The sequence below is a fragment of the Microplitis mediator genome, chromosome 11 (genome assembly GCF_029852145.1).
Source record: "Microplitis mediator isolate UGA2020A chromosome 11, iyMicMedi2.1, whole genome shotgun sequence".
In the NCBI taxonomy this organism is placed as follows: domain Eukaryota; kingdom Metazoa; phylum Arthropoda; class Insecta; order Hymenoptera; family Braconidae; genus Microplitis; species Microplitis mediator.
In genome coordinates, this window is record NC_079979.1 from 13842786 (window position 1) to 13858599 (window position 15814).

At 29.9% G+C, this 15814-nt stretch overlaps 1 protein-coding gene across 1 annotated transcript; it reads left to right on the forward strand.

Annotated features, from left to right (window-relative positions):
- Nucleotides 1–2726: 2726 nt before the first annotated feature.
- Nucleotides 2727–5993, forward strand: LOC130677707 (nascent polypeptide-associated complex subunit alpha, muscle-specific form-like). Its single transcript, XM_057484555.1, has 2 exons — nucleotides 2727–4911; nucleotides 5172–5993. The coding sequence occupies exons 1-2, from the start codon at nucleotides 2891–2893 to the stop codon at nucleotides 5386–5388; spliced, it is 2238 nt and encodes a 745-aa protein (XP_057340538.1). The 5' UTR covers nucleotides 2727–2890; the 3' UTR covers nucleotides 5389–5993.
- The last annotated feature ends 9821 nt before the right edge of the window (nucleotides 5994–15814 follow it).

Here is a 15814-nt window from a genome sequence, read left to right on the forward strand (position 1 = left end):
TTGCGCAATCATCCTTTTAATTACATCATCAAGATCCGTAGTGATTTCATTTAGTGATTTGATACTGCAACAGGTAAAAGCCAGTGTATTTTCGCAGCATTCTTAGTTACACTAGGTAAAAATCACCTGGATCTTTTTTTCAAATGTCCGTTATTTTACAATGCATATTCTTGAGAAAAATTTCTATCCCTTGAGAGTTCAAGTGATTGAATTTGATTATTTCAACTAAGATATATTGAGAATTTTATGTTATTTTTGTTAGTGTCTTTTAAGGGTTATTTTTTGTTTTTTTTAGTTTTTCAACTCGCGTTCGCTATTTATATTATAAATTCAACTTTTCATCTGACTCATGGCTTTTGACTTATAATTGTGTGCTTTATGTCTTGATTTCTAAACGTTTTATTCATTTTTGTAGATAAGAAACAGCAATAATTTTTTATTTTTTCTTTGTTCGAAAAAAAAATTCTCTATAAATTTTATACTTATTAAAAACTACTTAATTTATTCGCAAAAGTAAGAAAGTTTTTATCCTCGTAAGAAGATATAAATACCTAAACGTTCGTATAATAAAAATTGCAATTACCTATAACTAAATGTCATAAAAAAAATTTAAAAAAATTTAAATATTATTTACAAATCGTCTTAGTGACTCATTATCACTATATAAAATTAAAGTGTCATATAAAACAATGAAATATTTTTAACAAGTTTAATTTAACTAATTATAAACTATAGAAATGATTTATAAATTTTATAAGTAGAGTCAACAGTTTATTATTTTTTAATTACTATATCTATAATCGACAGATCTCTGATGTGAAACTTTTGAAAACATAAATGAGTCAGATAAAAGATTCAAATTTTTTCGACAACTTAAATGTGAATAACTATAAATTGTATGTTTATGTGTTAATAGTTCCGATACACAAATCTATCTTTTCTACAGTTATATATTGTTGTCATAAATAAATAATTGGCAAATATAAATTAATGAATTATCATGATAAATTTTATAAATAATTAACAAAGTTTTTTTTAATCCTCATTTTTATTTGCTATTTTTCACCGAAAGATTAGAATTCGTTATCTCGATATTCTTGTATGCATTTATCTTGATTATCGTCATCGTATTATACTTTTTCGAGTATACATATAACAAGTCATTAAATTAAATATTAACTAAATTAACAACCTTGTAAAGCTGTAAACAGCTTAATTTAGAAAATAGACAAACTTTCGTTATTGTTATTCATAATTAAATGAGTCGTTAAAATTCTCAACGATTTATCCTATAAGAAAATAAAATAATTTTCGAATGACTCATTTTAATTTCTTTCACAAATTTAAGGATAAATTTAGTTTAGTTGTATTGGTCTATGTATTACTGTCTGTAAACAACGGTTTAAATCATTATGAAAATAAAATTTAATATAACGATAAAAATCTCCAGGGCTGCATTGATCACTAAATAAATAATTATTTCCTTTACCTCATCCTGAATATTCATTTGAATCATACTACTAGTAAATTTTATCGTTCTTACTATTTAAGTCTACAAAATTCGTAGAAATATTTTATATAGTTACTCATCAATTAACGTTTGTAACAATACCTCATGGAGAAAATATTGTAATATTTGATATGTTTCAATCATAAATAACTACCCGTATGAAAAAACAATATATGGTTACAATACATAAAATCATATATGTTTGCAACAAAAAAATATATGATATATTATATTGTATGTTATAAAAAATCATATAGAGATTTTCGCCGATTTAATATAAAATTATATACAGTAGTAAATATATATATTCCATGTATGTAACTTTACTAAACTTATTCTAATTTTTCTTAGAATTTCTGTCTTCCCACTACCGTGCGTTTAGTTTTGTTGTTGACTACCCGTTATAAGCCTATTTTCTTTTATATAATTTTAAACGTTATATTGACATTTTGTTGCATACGCAACTATCCCCATTTTCCTGGTACTTGTGGCGCTAAAATAAACACTTATCTTTTTACACTAATAATAAAAATAACAATGTCACTGATGAACTTAATGCTCAATAAAACTTTTTAGTTATAACAGAAGCTTCGAATGATCCTGAAGTTGACAGACAGTTCAAAATTTTGGGATTTTTTGTTCAACGAATAGATTACAAAAAAAAAAAATCTGAAAATATGCACATGTAGAAAATTAAAAAAAAACTGTAAGTGCAATTTTTTTTAATATTTTTTTGTCATCATTTGTCGTTTTGAATAAATTTCAAAAATTATTAGATGTCGGCTAAGTTCAGTATCATAGCTTTGAATATATTTTATGATTACAATTATGAATAATAAATTATATTTTAATAATAATTAAATTATTTTTCGCGAAACATAGATAGTAAATTTTCATCATCAATTTGTCTGTTTTTCCTATTCTTAGTTTATAATTTGGAAAATTTTAACGGAGGCTTATAACGGGCTCTCTGGTATGAAACTCCTTAGAGTGGTTAAGTGGGGGAAGCTGTTTGGACTCAGTAACTCCCGATTAAGGGGAAGAGGCTTACGAAGGGCAGGCTTAAGAGGGGTAATCGACTTGTACATTACTTTGGGTAATATACACATATATATATAAATCTATATTCTGGTCCCCAAAAGTGTATACTTAAAATTTCTCCCTCAATTTTCTCTCCCCCTTTCAATTAATTTTCACATAATTACACAGGTATGTGTAATAGATAAAATTTATCTATTACTCGGTGGTCAGTCGAGGCGGACGGTCGTAATAAAATCGCACGCGTATTTCACTTTTAGTCCTGACTAAATTTAAATTTTAAAATAAATAACGTTCGACTTAACAATTGATTAAATTTCTAATTATAATTAAATAAATAAAATGTGTTCGGACAATACACCCAATATTACTGTTGATGAATTCGTGATCGCAATAGTCACGACTTGTCCTCACACATCATCGTTCAAGGATTACATTTCCGAGTTAGTAAGTTCATCTAGTAAAGGAAGAAAAGACAAATGGAGTAATTTTTGTAATACAATTCGAGGAAGCGACGAACCGGCTAATCGTCATTGGCGCGATTCCGCGAAAAAAAAATTTATAAAAAATATCATCGAAATTGAACGCGATCTCTATCAGAGACTTTCGTTTTTAAATGACCCGAATAATGCAGAAGCTATTGATACATTTCTAAGTAGTCAATTAAATAAACAAAAATACAGTGAGTCGGTGATAAGATGCACTAGAGAATATTTACGTCTGCGTAGTAATGGTGGTGTGCTTGATATCAGTTCAGATTTTGATTGTGATGATAATAATAATACTGCTGATGATGGGCTTGAGACTGAAGATGCATCGGATACTCCAACTGGGATCGAGACTAAAGATGTATCGGATACTCCAACTGGGATCGAGACTAAAGATTTATCGGATACTCAAACTGGGATCGCGAGTGAAGATATACCAGATATTCAAACTGGTACCGTAAGTGAAGATGTTCCAGAGGATAATCCCAGCTTATCCAGTGAAGATGCTGCAGTGGCCGAAGTCAGTGAAGAATGTCCTACCGAAATTGAGGATCAGCATCCACCTAAAAAAGCTTACCAGAGTAAAAATAAATTCTTCGTAGTTGATCCTTCATATTTGAATGAAAGAGAAATCAAGGAAGTTGTTAGCACTGCTTTCCAAATGGCCAAGGAAGCTACAAAGGACAAAACTATTGTTCAAGCAGTAGTAAGTCAATTAAAAACAAGTGACAATCAAAGCTTTTCGCTTGTTAAGAGAGATCCTAGAACACCAGATGGAACTCCTTACTCATCATCGAGTTCAGCTACGATATCCGCAGATGAAAGTTCTAGAATACTAAATATTACAAGTGAATATGCAGCCAGCACGTCTGGTAAATCATCACTTGACCCGACTAAACCACCAATCAAACCACCTGCGAAGCCGCCAACTCCACCAACTGGACCGCCTGCAGGACCTAGAGGATCGCGTAGAAGCTCATGTGAAAGTACCAGTAGCTCTTCATCTTACTCATCTTCTAACCGGGTTACACTAAAGCCACCTAAAACGCCAACTAAATCATCTGCAAAGCCGCCAAGATCACCAAATAAGTCGCTAAAATCACCAAATAAGTCGTCTATAGGAGCTAAAGGACCACATAGAAGTTCATCTGACTCATCTCCTCAACGGCTTACACCAAACCCGCCTAAAACGCCAACTAAATCACCTGCAAAGCCGCCAAGATCACCAAATAAGTCACTGAAATCACCAAATAAGCCGTCTATAGGAGCTAAAGAACCACGTAGAAGTTCATCTGACTCATCTCCTGAACGGCTTACACCAAACCCGCCTAAAACGCCAACTAAATCACCTGCGAAGCCGCCAAGATCACCAAATAAACTGTCTACAAGAGCTAAAGAACCACATTGTAGTACATGTGAAAGTACCAGTGGCTCTTCATCTCACTCATCTTCTGAACCGTTTACAAGAGATCCGACTAGACCACCAATTAAACCGCCTGGACAAACGCCAAGATCACCAGGCAAACCACCTAAAGGGCCTAGAAGACGACGTAGTAGTTCATCTGAAAGTCGCAGTAGCCCTCCATCTAACTCGTCCTCGGAATCATTTCTACCTACCATACCTAGGGGACCAAATACCAGTTCACCTCAGCGTAGAAGTCGCTCACCTGGAGATAGACGTCGAGCCTTAAAAGCTGGTGATTCACCTAAACAAGCTACTGAACTTGTTGAAACTACACCGAACGAATTATCAAGACCAGGATCCCCACCGCCAGCTAGACCACCAGTTAGACCGCCGATCCGACCTCCAAACAAACCACCAAACAGGCCACCAGGAAACCGAAGAGATTCAGATGCCGGTGAAGACGCTACTTCGTAAGTTCAATTTAAATAATTTAACGATAAAGAAATCGGAAAAATAAAAAATTTCTTTTAAATTTTTCATAACTTAAAATACTTAAACTGATTATTCATACATATGAAAATCATGTCACACATTTTATAAATTTTATCATCAAAGATTATTGCTTTAGATGATTATTATTTTAGCCATTGATCAAATAACTAAAATCATTCTATTATTATATTCTTAAGACATAAATAATAAGCTTAAAATTTTTTTCTTTTTTATGTAGCACACCTGGAGATGAACGTGGAACCTCAGAAACTGGTAATTCAGCTGAACAAGCTACTGAACTTTTTGAAACTACACCGAACGAATTATCAAGACCAGGATCCCCACCGCCAGCTAGACCACCAGTTAGACCGCCGATCCGACCTCCAAATAAACCACCAAACAGGCCACCAGGAAACCGAAGAGATTCAGATGCCGGTGAAGACGCTACATCGTAAGTTCAATTTGAATAATTTGACGATAAAGAAATAGCAAAAATAAATAAATTGCTTTTAAATTTTTCATTACTTAAAATACTTAAACTGATTATTCATACATATGAAAATCATGTCACACATTTTATAAATTTTATTATCATAGATTATTGCTTTAGACAATAATTATTTTAGCCATTGATCAAATAACTAAAATCATTCTATTATTATTTTCTTAAGACATGAGTCATCAGCTTAAAATTCGGTTTTATTTATGTAGTACGTCATGTTTAAGCATCATTTTTTTCAATCATGTATAACTTACTATTATTATTATTATTGTTATGTGCTTTGTTTTAGTATAAATTATTGTCACCATTATTTACAAATTATTTAGTTCTTACATTAGTACTAATTTTAATGAACGAAAATTTTTTATAAAAATAAAATTTAATTAAAATGTAATAATATAACTATCCGTCAAAGCAAAATAACTGTATAAAACATATGTGTATCACCAAAATATTCGCATTATCATAACATTGGTCTACAATTCAAGTTTTAATTGACATCCACATTTGAAGCTGATAAATAAATAAATAAATAAATATGATAATGTGTAAAATAAACCTGTTGTAATATTTATGAATACGTAGTGCTAAGTATCCAAGATCTAATGCCTTATCATCCCTTACTATTCCTCTCCTATATATGTATATATATAATTAATACATACAAAACTTCAAGTTATGGCTTTACATCATTACTTATTTTATTATTATTGGTATCAACAAACCTAATTGACTAGTACAATCAAGGTATGCACATTAAGTCTGGAAGCTTCTGTTAAATTATGAATTGCCGATTTGAAAAAAATTTTTTTTCGTATTCATGAACATGTACTTAGTATTTCTTATTTATAAAAATTAGTTGTAGTACTTAACATTCAATTGCTCAGCCATAAATATTAATTTGCAGTTTTTAATTTTCATATCTGGAAATTGAAAGTCGACATTAAAAAAAAGAGTGACATGAGTCTGAACATTTTACTTCTGTTATATATTTCATAAATAAAATGTAAATATTTCACGCCATCTTAATTGAAATGAAAAAAATTATTTAGATCGTGAGCATAGAAAAACAAGATTTCTCGCATCAAGAAATTTCTTCTTGCCTGAAGAAAATTTTTGGTTTCAATTTGAAATTAAAAAAAATCTCGGGTCGGGAAAGAATATTTTGTGCCGAGAAATTCTTTTTATCTGTGTACTAAAACTGGAAATAACATTATGATTGTCGTTGCAATTTTATATATGATTATTTAAAACCTATTTTTACAAACAAATTGATTTTGTCAAATTTTTACAGATTAATTTAAATAATTATTTTATTATAACGAAAATTGCTCATGGGAATAGAGGAAAATTTAATTTAACAAAATTTTTAATGATAGTAATTACGAAAGATACTGAAAAAAAATTTTCAATGGTCTAGTTAGTGTAGTTGTAAGTCTAAGAAATAATAATTAATATTTTTAAATTCAAATTTCATGGGTTCATGTTTAAAAAGTAATAAAATAAAACATGATTTTAAACTAAAATAAGTTTTTCTAAATAATCGTTTAAAAAGAAAATAAAATTGTTATCGTTAAAAAAAATAATAAGTAACATGACATAAAAAAATTCGAGACGTTAAATATTCGAGACGTCTTGTTTGAAAAATTATGTTTCATTAACGTTATGAATAAGAATAAATAAATATTACTTGTTTGTATGATAAAAAATAAATTGGAAATTTCCTTTCTAACAGAACTTTCCAGGCAATAGTGTATACATTTGTTAGCTTAAGTAATTTAAGCTTGATAACAATAACCAGATTAAAATGACATCAATACAAGTACTCATCTAAAATCAAAACATTGCAGTCTTGTACTATAGTCCAAGTTGGTAAAATAAATTTTAAAGGTATATTTTAATTTCACTAATGGCTGACCTGGAATTAAGTATAGCATTATTAACAGCGTTGATATTCCTCATTGATGTTTCGGCATCTAAATCACTTTCCGCCTCGGTTTAAATGTAATGGTTAAACATTCATAAGTATCGATCGTATAGTTAATGGATAAGATATTATTAGTAAACCTAAATCGTCAAATAAGTTTATCAGTTGGTCTGTTAGTACGTTAAAGGAAGAACACATCGTTAATTAGTGAAAAATATTCAATAAAATAATAGTTAACAAATAATTTATAATAAAAAAAAATTAAAATGGAGTATACTTTTCGAAGACGCAAAATATCTACTGAAGAATTTATCATTGCGATTGCCGTTGGTTGTCCTCTTGGAGCAAACTATCTAGACTACATGAATACGTTATTAAGTTTGAGCCCTAAAAATGAAAATAAGCTGTGGGTACATTTTTGTAAAATTTTGAGAAGATCTGAGGCGCCGATTATACGCTCTTGGCGAATTGGGGCTCATAAACTTTATGTGTCTCAATTTAAAGACATTGAAAGAGAGTTTTTGAGAAGATTTCGTTATATAAATGATCCTAATAATTCTCTTAAAATAGCTGGATATCTTAATAAATTAATAAAAGACAACTTAATGTCTCGAAAAGAGGTTGATTCTGCAAAAAGTTATCTTCGTCAATGCGGATACTTCAACAACGCGGACGATGTTGATAATAGTGACAGTGGCAGTAACAGTGGAGCTTCTGGTCAAACGACGGTGAGTCATGATGACGTTCCTGGTACGTCAGGGCATGTTGAAAGTAAAGAGGATAATGGAGACGCTGCTCAAAATAATCTGAGTCAAGAAGAAATTCAACCTATTGATATGACTAAATTAAGTCTCGAAAGGATTTGGAAAATTTTTGCTTTTTTGTATACAAAGACCGGATTTGCTCTAGCTGATGACGACCTCATTGATAAGATGAGTGGTTTGACTACTAAAGATAATGATGACCCTAGAAACTTAAAAGATCATAAGGATTCAGTTGGAGGTAACTTCCGACCGTTAATAAAATATGGCATAAAATCTCGTAAAAAGATTGAATTAATTAGTATTGACAATATCTTGTGCGCTTTAATATTAAAATGCCCAAAACTCATGTCGGTATTTAAATATATTAGGATGGTGAAAGATGGATCTTCCAAAAAATTTTGCCGTTGGCATAATATTTGCGAAGTTCTGCATCGAAATAACAAAAAAATAAAATGCTACGAACACTATAATGCATACCGAACTTTCATGGATAATGTTGAGTTAGAACGCGAACTTTTTTACAAAATCGAGTTTCTAAATCATTCGTCTAATTTACCAATTGTTGATGAGTATATAGACTATCTAGTCCGAAAAAGGCAAATCTCAGATTCCGTTTCAACTACAACAAAAAAGTTTTTGCGATTGAGAGTACATCATCTTAGTAATAATCCAGGAAAGTGCGGCAAAAACGAATTTTTCCTGGGATTAGAGTCGCAGCTCCCTCGCGACACGGATCCAGTCGCTGTTATAACTACTATGTTAAAAGCGGCAAACTTAACCGAACATGAAATGAAAAAAATATATAATAGTCGAACAGGAGTTCTTTCGGCACTTTGTAGATTATTTGGAGAGTAGCTCGTAATAATAATATAGTAAGAGATTATGAAGTTAATTAACCAATTAATTGTGAATTATAGGATTGATTGACAAATTTTGTATGTAGAATCAACAAATTTTTTTATTAATTTTTATTATTAATTACTATATCTACAATCGACAGACCACTTTTGTACAGATTGAAACTAATTATTTTTATTGTTTGACAATTTATCGAATATATCAACATCAAGATATTAAATATTAAACAAATTAACATTTCGGTAAAACTATTATAAAGTGATAAATTACTCAGAATAGCAAATAGATAATTTTTCTTAATCTTTATTCATAATTAACTGTGAAATCACCAGTACAATTATCTCTATTATTTTTATTTTAGTTGTATTTATAATCATTAATTGTATTTCATTAACCGTCAATATAATCAGTAGCATCATATTGAGTGATTATGAGTAAATTATCTATGTAATCTATTTTTACACAGCTGTTTACTTTGATTGTATGAGAAATAAAATTAGAAATAAATTATAACCCAATGTATGAAAATACTTAAAATTGTTAAATAAAATAAAGTTATAAATAATGACATATATTTAATAGCCAAAATCCATATATTTATTTTCCAGTAATTTTATTTTCTAATTCGGAAAACTATCATTCAGAAGGCATTTGACTTCTTATTATCGATTGTGTTGGAGAAATTGACTTAAAAATCATTATAAATATATCAGGCTTTCTGTTTTTATTTATTATCAAATATATGTAAATTTAATATACATTTTTCTGACAATGATTTATCTTAATCAGTACATAACATAATATTTTCATCAATACATTCATATAGGGGAAGGGGGGCAAAAGGGGGTAGGGTGTGCAAAACGGGGTACCCCAAAAATTTTATAAAAAAAAAAAATTTTTTTTTTTCGTCTAATTAGTATAAATCCGATATATTTGCGCACTTTTAGCCCTACGAATGACACCCGGGGTAAAATGGACCAGCCGAAAATCCTGAAAAAATGATTCTTTCAAATTTTTATCGTTAAATTAAAAGAAATTTGATATATTTCCGCATTTTTAGCCCTACCCATAACACTTTAGGCAAAATGGACCAGCCAAAAATTTTTAAAAAGTGGTTCTTTCATATTTTTATATCTGGAGCAATTTTTGGCCACGAAAAATATTCGAAAATAATATTTTATTTCTTTATTGATAAAATATTTTAAATAATGCAAAATAATCTGCAATCTAAAAAATCAAAAAACACGTTTTTTGAGTTCAAAATAATGACAAATAAGAAATACAGAATTGTTTTTTTTATTAAATAGCAATTAGTAATTAAGCTAATCGAGGGGAAACGATTTATTACGCTTAAAAAAATTTTTCTTGAGTATTATAAAACCAAAAATAGTTGTCAAGAAAAAGAAATACATTCTTAATAAAGAAAACAATTTAAAAAAAGAAAATATCATTTTTTGGAGGGAGGCCTCTCTGCCTCACTATAATTTTTTTTTTTTGCCTTCGTGTCCACCAATGATGTGGAATGTAATTTTCCTTTATGTATATTACATATAAAAGATTCAAGTAATAAAATTTCATCAATTTTCAGGAATTTTTTTTATTTTTCAACTTTTTTTAAGGGTACCCCGTTTTGCCCGCCAAAAATAAAAATTTTATTTTTTAACGGCAGCTAAAAATTTTGTCTATTTACCTCGAACATCACTAAAAACAAAAAGATTTAGCGTATTTTAGTCCTCGAAAACTTAGTATTTCCTTAGGTACCCCCTTTTGCCCCCCCCCCCTCCCCTAAATCAACACTATTCATTAATTGATTATTGAGATTAAATTAATCATCACCCGGGTCAAAAATAAAACTTGATTCAGGCTCGCTTCGCCTTATTTTCTTTTGAAGTTATCGATTTGCCGACGATTTCTTGATAAGATCTCGACTTTTTCGACTTAAATTTAATTTTTTTCAACTTTTTCAACTTTTTTCATCTTAGTTTCAACTTATTCGTCTTTGAGCACGATAGTCATTCACATTACTTTTGACTTGCTAAACCAAGTCGAAAAAAAGTCATTTATTCGCCTTATTTTCGCCTTAATATATAAAAATTATTTCACCTTAGTTCTGACTTTTTCGACTTATAATTTAAGTCGAATAAATCTACATCAAGTCAGTTTCGACTTGATTTAGACTTTTTCGCCTTACATTTCAAGTCGAATAAGTCTAAACCAAGTCAATTTCGACTTGATTTCAACTTTTTCGTCTTAAATCGTGACTAAGTAAGCCAGTTAAGTCTAAACCAAGGCGAAAACTTAATATATTTCATGCCTCCGTAAAAAAAGTCGAGTTTGTCTTGTGAAAAACGGCTCCAAATTTCGACTTGGTAAACCGAGCCTAAATCAAGTTTTATTTTTGACCCGGGCAATAAAATATTATAATGCTCTATTCTTGTATGGCTTCCATCTTTGGATATTATTTATGGGAAAATTCCTCTGTTAACATTGCTAAAATTCCTTTATTGACATGGGTATTTTTACCATGTCAATATAGGAATTTTTCCCATGTTTCCGGAGTAATTTCTTCTATATTGACATGGGAATTTTTCCCATGTTAACAAGGAAAAAATTCCTTTGTTAACATAGTAAATATTCCCATGTTGACATAGTAAAAATATCCATGTTGGCATGGGAATAATTTCCATGTCAACATAGGAAAAATTGCATGGGAAAAGTCCACAAGAAGCTAAAATCACTAAAATACCAAATATTTTGGTCATTTGTATCATTTGGGCTTTAAAGCGATAAAATAGGGATGTGTGAAGGTTTTAGATTTACGAAAATAGAATTTCAAAGTTTCCGAAAAAATTTTGTGTAATTTAATTAAAATTTCTTTGTAGCATCTACGAATGAACAGATGTTTTTATAAAGTCGATTAATATAAACGAGTACGTAAAAATCAATTAGGGGAGCCTGGGGCACGAAGACCCCCTTAAGCCGGTTTTCTATTTTTGTGGCTTTTAACTATCAAATTCATGTATTTTTCGTCTATTTCGGAAGAATCAATCGAAATTTTGTAAAAAATCGAAAAGAAAATTTTTTCGTTACAATTTTTTTTTTTCGAGTGGTCCATTTTGACCCACATATCATATATTGACCTGAAATATAATAAAAACATTGTAGAGGTCATAACTTGACGGAAAACGAAAAAAAAACTTTTACCTAATTTTTGAGGGGACCTTTGTGCCCCAGGCTCCCCTGCATCGTGTTCCCGACAGTATATAATCATCAATTCAATTGAATCATTTTGATTTACTTAATAAATTACATAAAAAAAACATCAGTTTACAAATATTTCACTTTTATATACATGGAAATTTCTACTTTGTTAACATGGGAAATTTTCCCATGTTGACATTGGAGAATTTTCCATGGCATTAGAGGAATCCCAATAATGTTAATATAGGAATTTTTTCAATGTCGACATGGGAATTTTTCCCATGTAATCATGGTCATTCGTATACAGTCGACTACCCGTCATAAACCTGGTTTAAGAGATGAGGGGAAATTTTTCTTAGAATTTTAGTATTCCCACTACCTTGTGTTTAGTTTTATTGTTGACTACCCGTTATAAGCCTATTTTCTTTTATATAATTTTAAACGTTATATTAACATTTTGTTGCATACGCAACTATCCCCATTTTCCTGGTACTTATGGCGCTAAAATAAACACTTATCTTTTTACACTAATAATAAAAATAACAATTTCACTCATGAACTTAATGCTCAATAAAACTTTTTAGTTGTAACAGAAGCTTCGAATGATCCTGAAGTTGACAGACAGTTCAAAATTTTTGGATTTTTTGTTCAACGAATAAATTACGAAAAAAAAAAATCTGAAAATATGCACATGTAGAAAAATAAAAAAAAACTGTAAGTGCAATTTTTTTAAATACTTTTTGTTTTATCATTTGTCGTTTTGAATAAATTTCAAAAATTATTAGATGTCGGCTAAGTTCAGTATCATAGCTTTGAATATATTTTATGATTACAATTATGAATAATAAATTATATTTTAATAATAATTAAATTATTTTTCGCGAAACATAGATAGTAAATTTTCATCATCAATTTGTTTATTTTTCCTATTCTTAGTTTATAATTTGGAAAATTTTAACGGAGGCTTATAACGGGCTCTCTGGTATGAAACTCCTTAGAGTGGTTAAGTGGGGGAAGCTGTTTGGACTCAGTAACTCCCGATTAAGGGGAAGAGGCTTACGAAGGGCAGGCTTAAGAGGGGTAATCGACTTGTACATTACTTTGGGTAATATACACATATATATAAATCTATATTCTGGTCCCCAAAAGTGTATGCTTAAAATTTCTCCCTCTCAATTTTCTCTCCCCCTTTCAACTAATTTTCACATAATTACACAGGTATGTGTAATAGATAAAATTGATCTATTACTCGGTGCACGGAAAAAACAAATTTCGTCCTGATAACAAAAGACGGGATAACGAAAGATTTTGTTATAATGACAAACATGATTAGTTTACGGTAACAAATGAATTTGTTACAGTAACAAATAAATTTGTGTCGTAATTAAGAAGTTGATTTGTTATGAGAACACATAATGTTCATTATAATAATATCGTCGTATTTTAAAACCGGCATTTGCTACCGTAAGTAATCTTAGCTTAATGATTACAAAAATTTTTGTTAATGCTACAAATTTGTTTTGTTACTTTAACAAATCAGATTTTTTATTGGAACACAACAGTTTTGTTACAGTTACAAACCATTGCTTGACCCAGCGAAGAATTTGCTAGCATTACAAAAACATTGTAATCCCAACGAATCCTTCGTTATTGGTATATTAACGCAGAATTTTGTTACCGTAAGTTATCTTATCTTGTGGTCACAAAAAATTTTTTTCCGTGTGGTCAGTCGAGGCGGACGGTCGGAATAAAATGCCAAAATCGCATTGTGTCGTTGAATTTGAGGCATTTTGCAATGCGGTGCTAGTTAAATTGCCAGTTGGTGAATCCAGTAAGAATTATATAGACAACCTTATCAAATCTGATTATCGCGAGCGCACAGGGTTGTGGGTCGATTAGTGCCGACAGCTAAAAAAATTTTGATGAGCCGGCTGATCAATATTACCGACATTCAGCACATCAACGTCGAAGTATGCTCCTCGTCTGAAAAGACACCATGAAGAAGTAGTTAACGAAGTGGCAAACGAATTGGCAAACGCCCTTGCGATTGATATGGTGGCTACTACTGTCTGTCGGAGTATTGTAGAAAATTATAAACAAAACGCATCAAACGTATCAGGACCTCCTGCTGAACCCCAAGTCAGTATTGAGTTATATATAGATTTATATATAAATTTTTTTTATTTTATATATAGATTTATATATAACAAGTCAGTATTGAGTTTATATATAGAGTTTATATCTAAGTTTTGATCTAGTTTAAATAGTGATAGAACCCACTTCGAAATGTAAATTTTTGTTTTTTCTTTATCTGAAACGTAATTTTTTTTTTTTTTATTTCGAGAAAATTATTCAAGAAAACATTAATAATATATATTAAAGTCATGATGTATTATAGAATATAGTCTAGTACAATCCAAAAAGGTAATTTTCGCTCTGTCAAATAATAGAAGAATACTCGAACAAAATCGTACAGAAATTTGGAATATAACACTTCTAGAATATCTTTCTTACCAGGGACACTACAACTGGTAGGCGCGATCTCGCGGCGAGCATCAAACTACTCTCGCTGCTGCTGCCTAGCACCGGTGACTTTCCCCTTCTCCATATCGATCTTTTCTCCCAAGACATTTTTTCTCTTGGCTTCAGCAACTTATGTTATTTTGGTCGGAGAATAAAAAAATATTTGCGTGAAAAGAATAATACTTGTTCCGAGAAATTTTATTTTCTTTAACTAAAAAAATGCAATATTGCTACAAAAAAATAATGTATCTTGCTCCAAAAAAAATATCTCTTACTTTACGAAATATAAACTCTTAAAACAAGTGAAAATTTTTTAATTTAAGCATAAAAATATGATGACGTGAGAAAAAAAATTTTAATTCAAGATAAAAATTTGATAATAATTAATTACTTGGTGCAAGTAAATATTTATTTTTCGAATCAAAAATAATTTTTTGAATCAAGAATATTTTCACATATTCTCACATATACTACTTCAAAAATATTTACTGATAATTGAATAGAATTAGTATTTTCGTACATTTAGCTAATTGTCGTGAAACGGTCTAAAATTTCAATATCTAAAATGTAAAACTTAGAATGAAAGTGATTTCATGGAATTGAAACACAAATTTTCAATTTTTAACCTTTAATGAATGGTTGTCAAACTGCAAAAGTTAAAAAAGTACATTTTTAATTTTCTGAAACTTATTATTAACGATTTTTTGAAATGGAGTTTTACTATTTCTACATTTTAAATAGTAAAAGTTCGTGATTGCTAAGGCATTGATGATACTTAATATAGAAATTTTAAAAATTACAGTGCAAGATGTAATAGTTCCATTTTCTACACTAAGGTTCATAATTGAATGCCCGCTCCGTAAATCTTCTCGAACCACTCAACAAATTTTCTTATTTGATACTTTTTTACACAACGGCTTACCTGTAATTTTTACAGTTTTAAAGAGGAATAAATGATTTTTAAAAAAAAGATCCTTCTACACGGAAAGAAAATTATGGGAAGTTTTGCTATGCATTATGGGAATAGTTACCATAATGATATGGGAATTGTACCCATACTACTATAGGGATGGTTCCCATATATTATAGGAACCATCCCTATAATA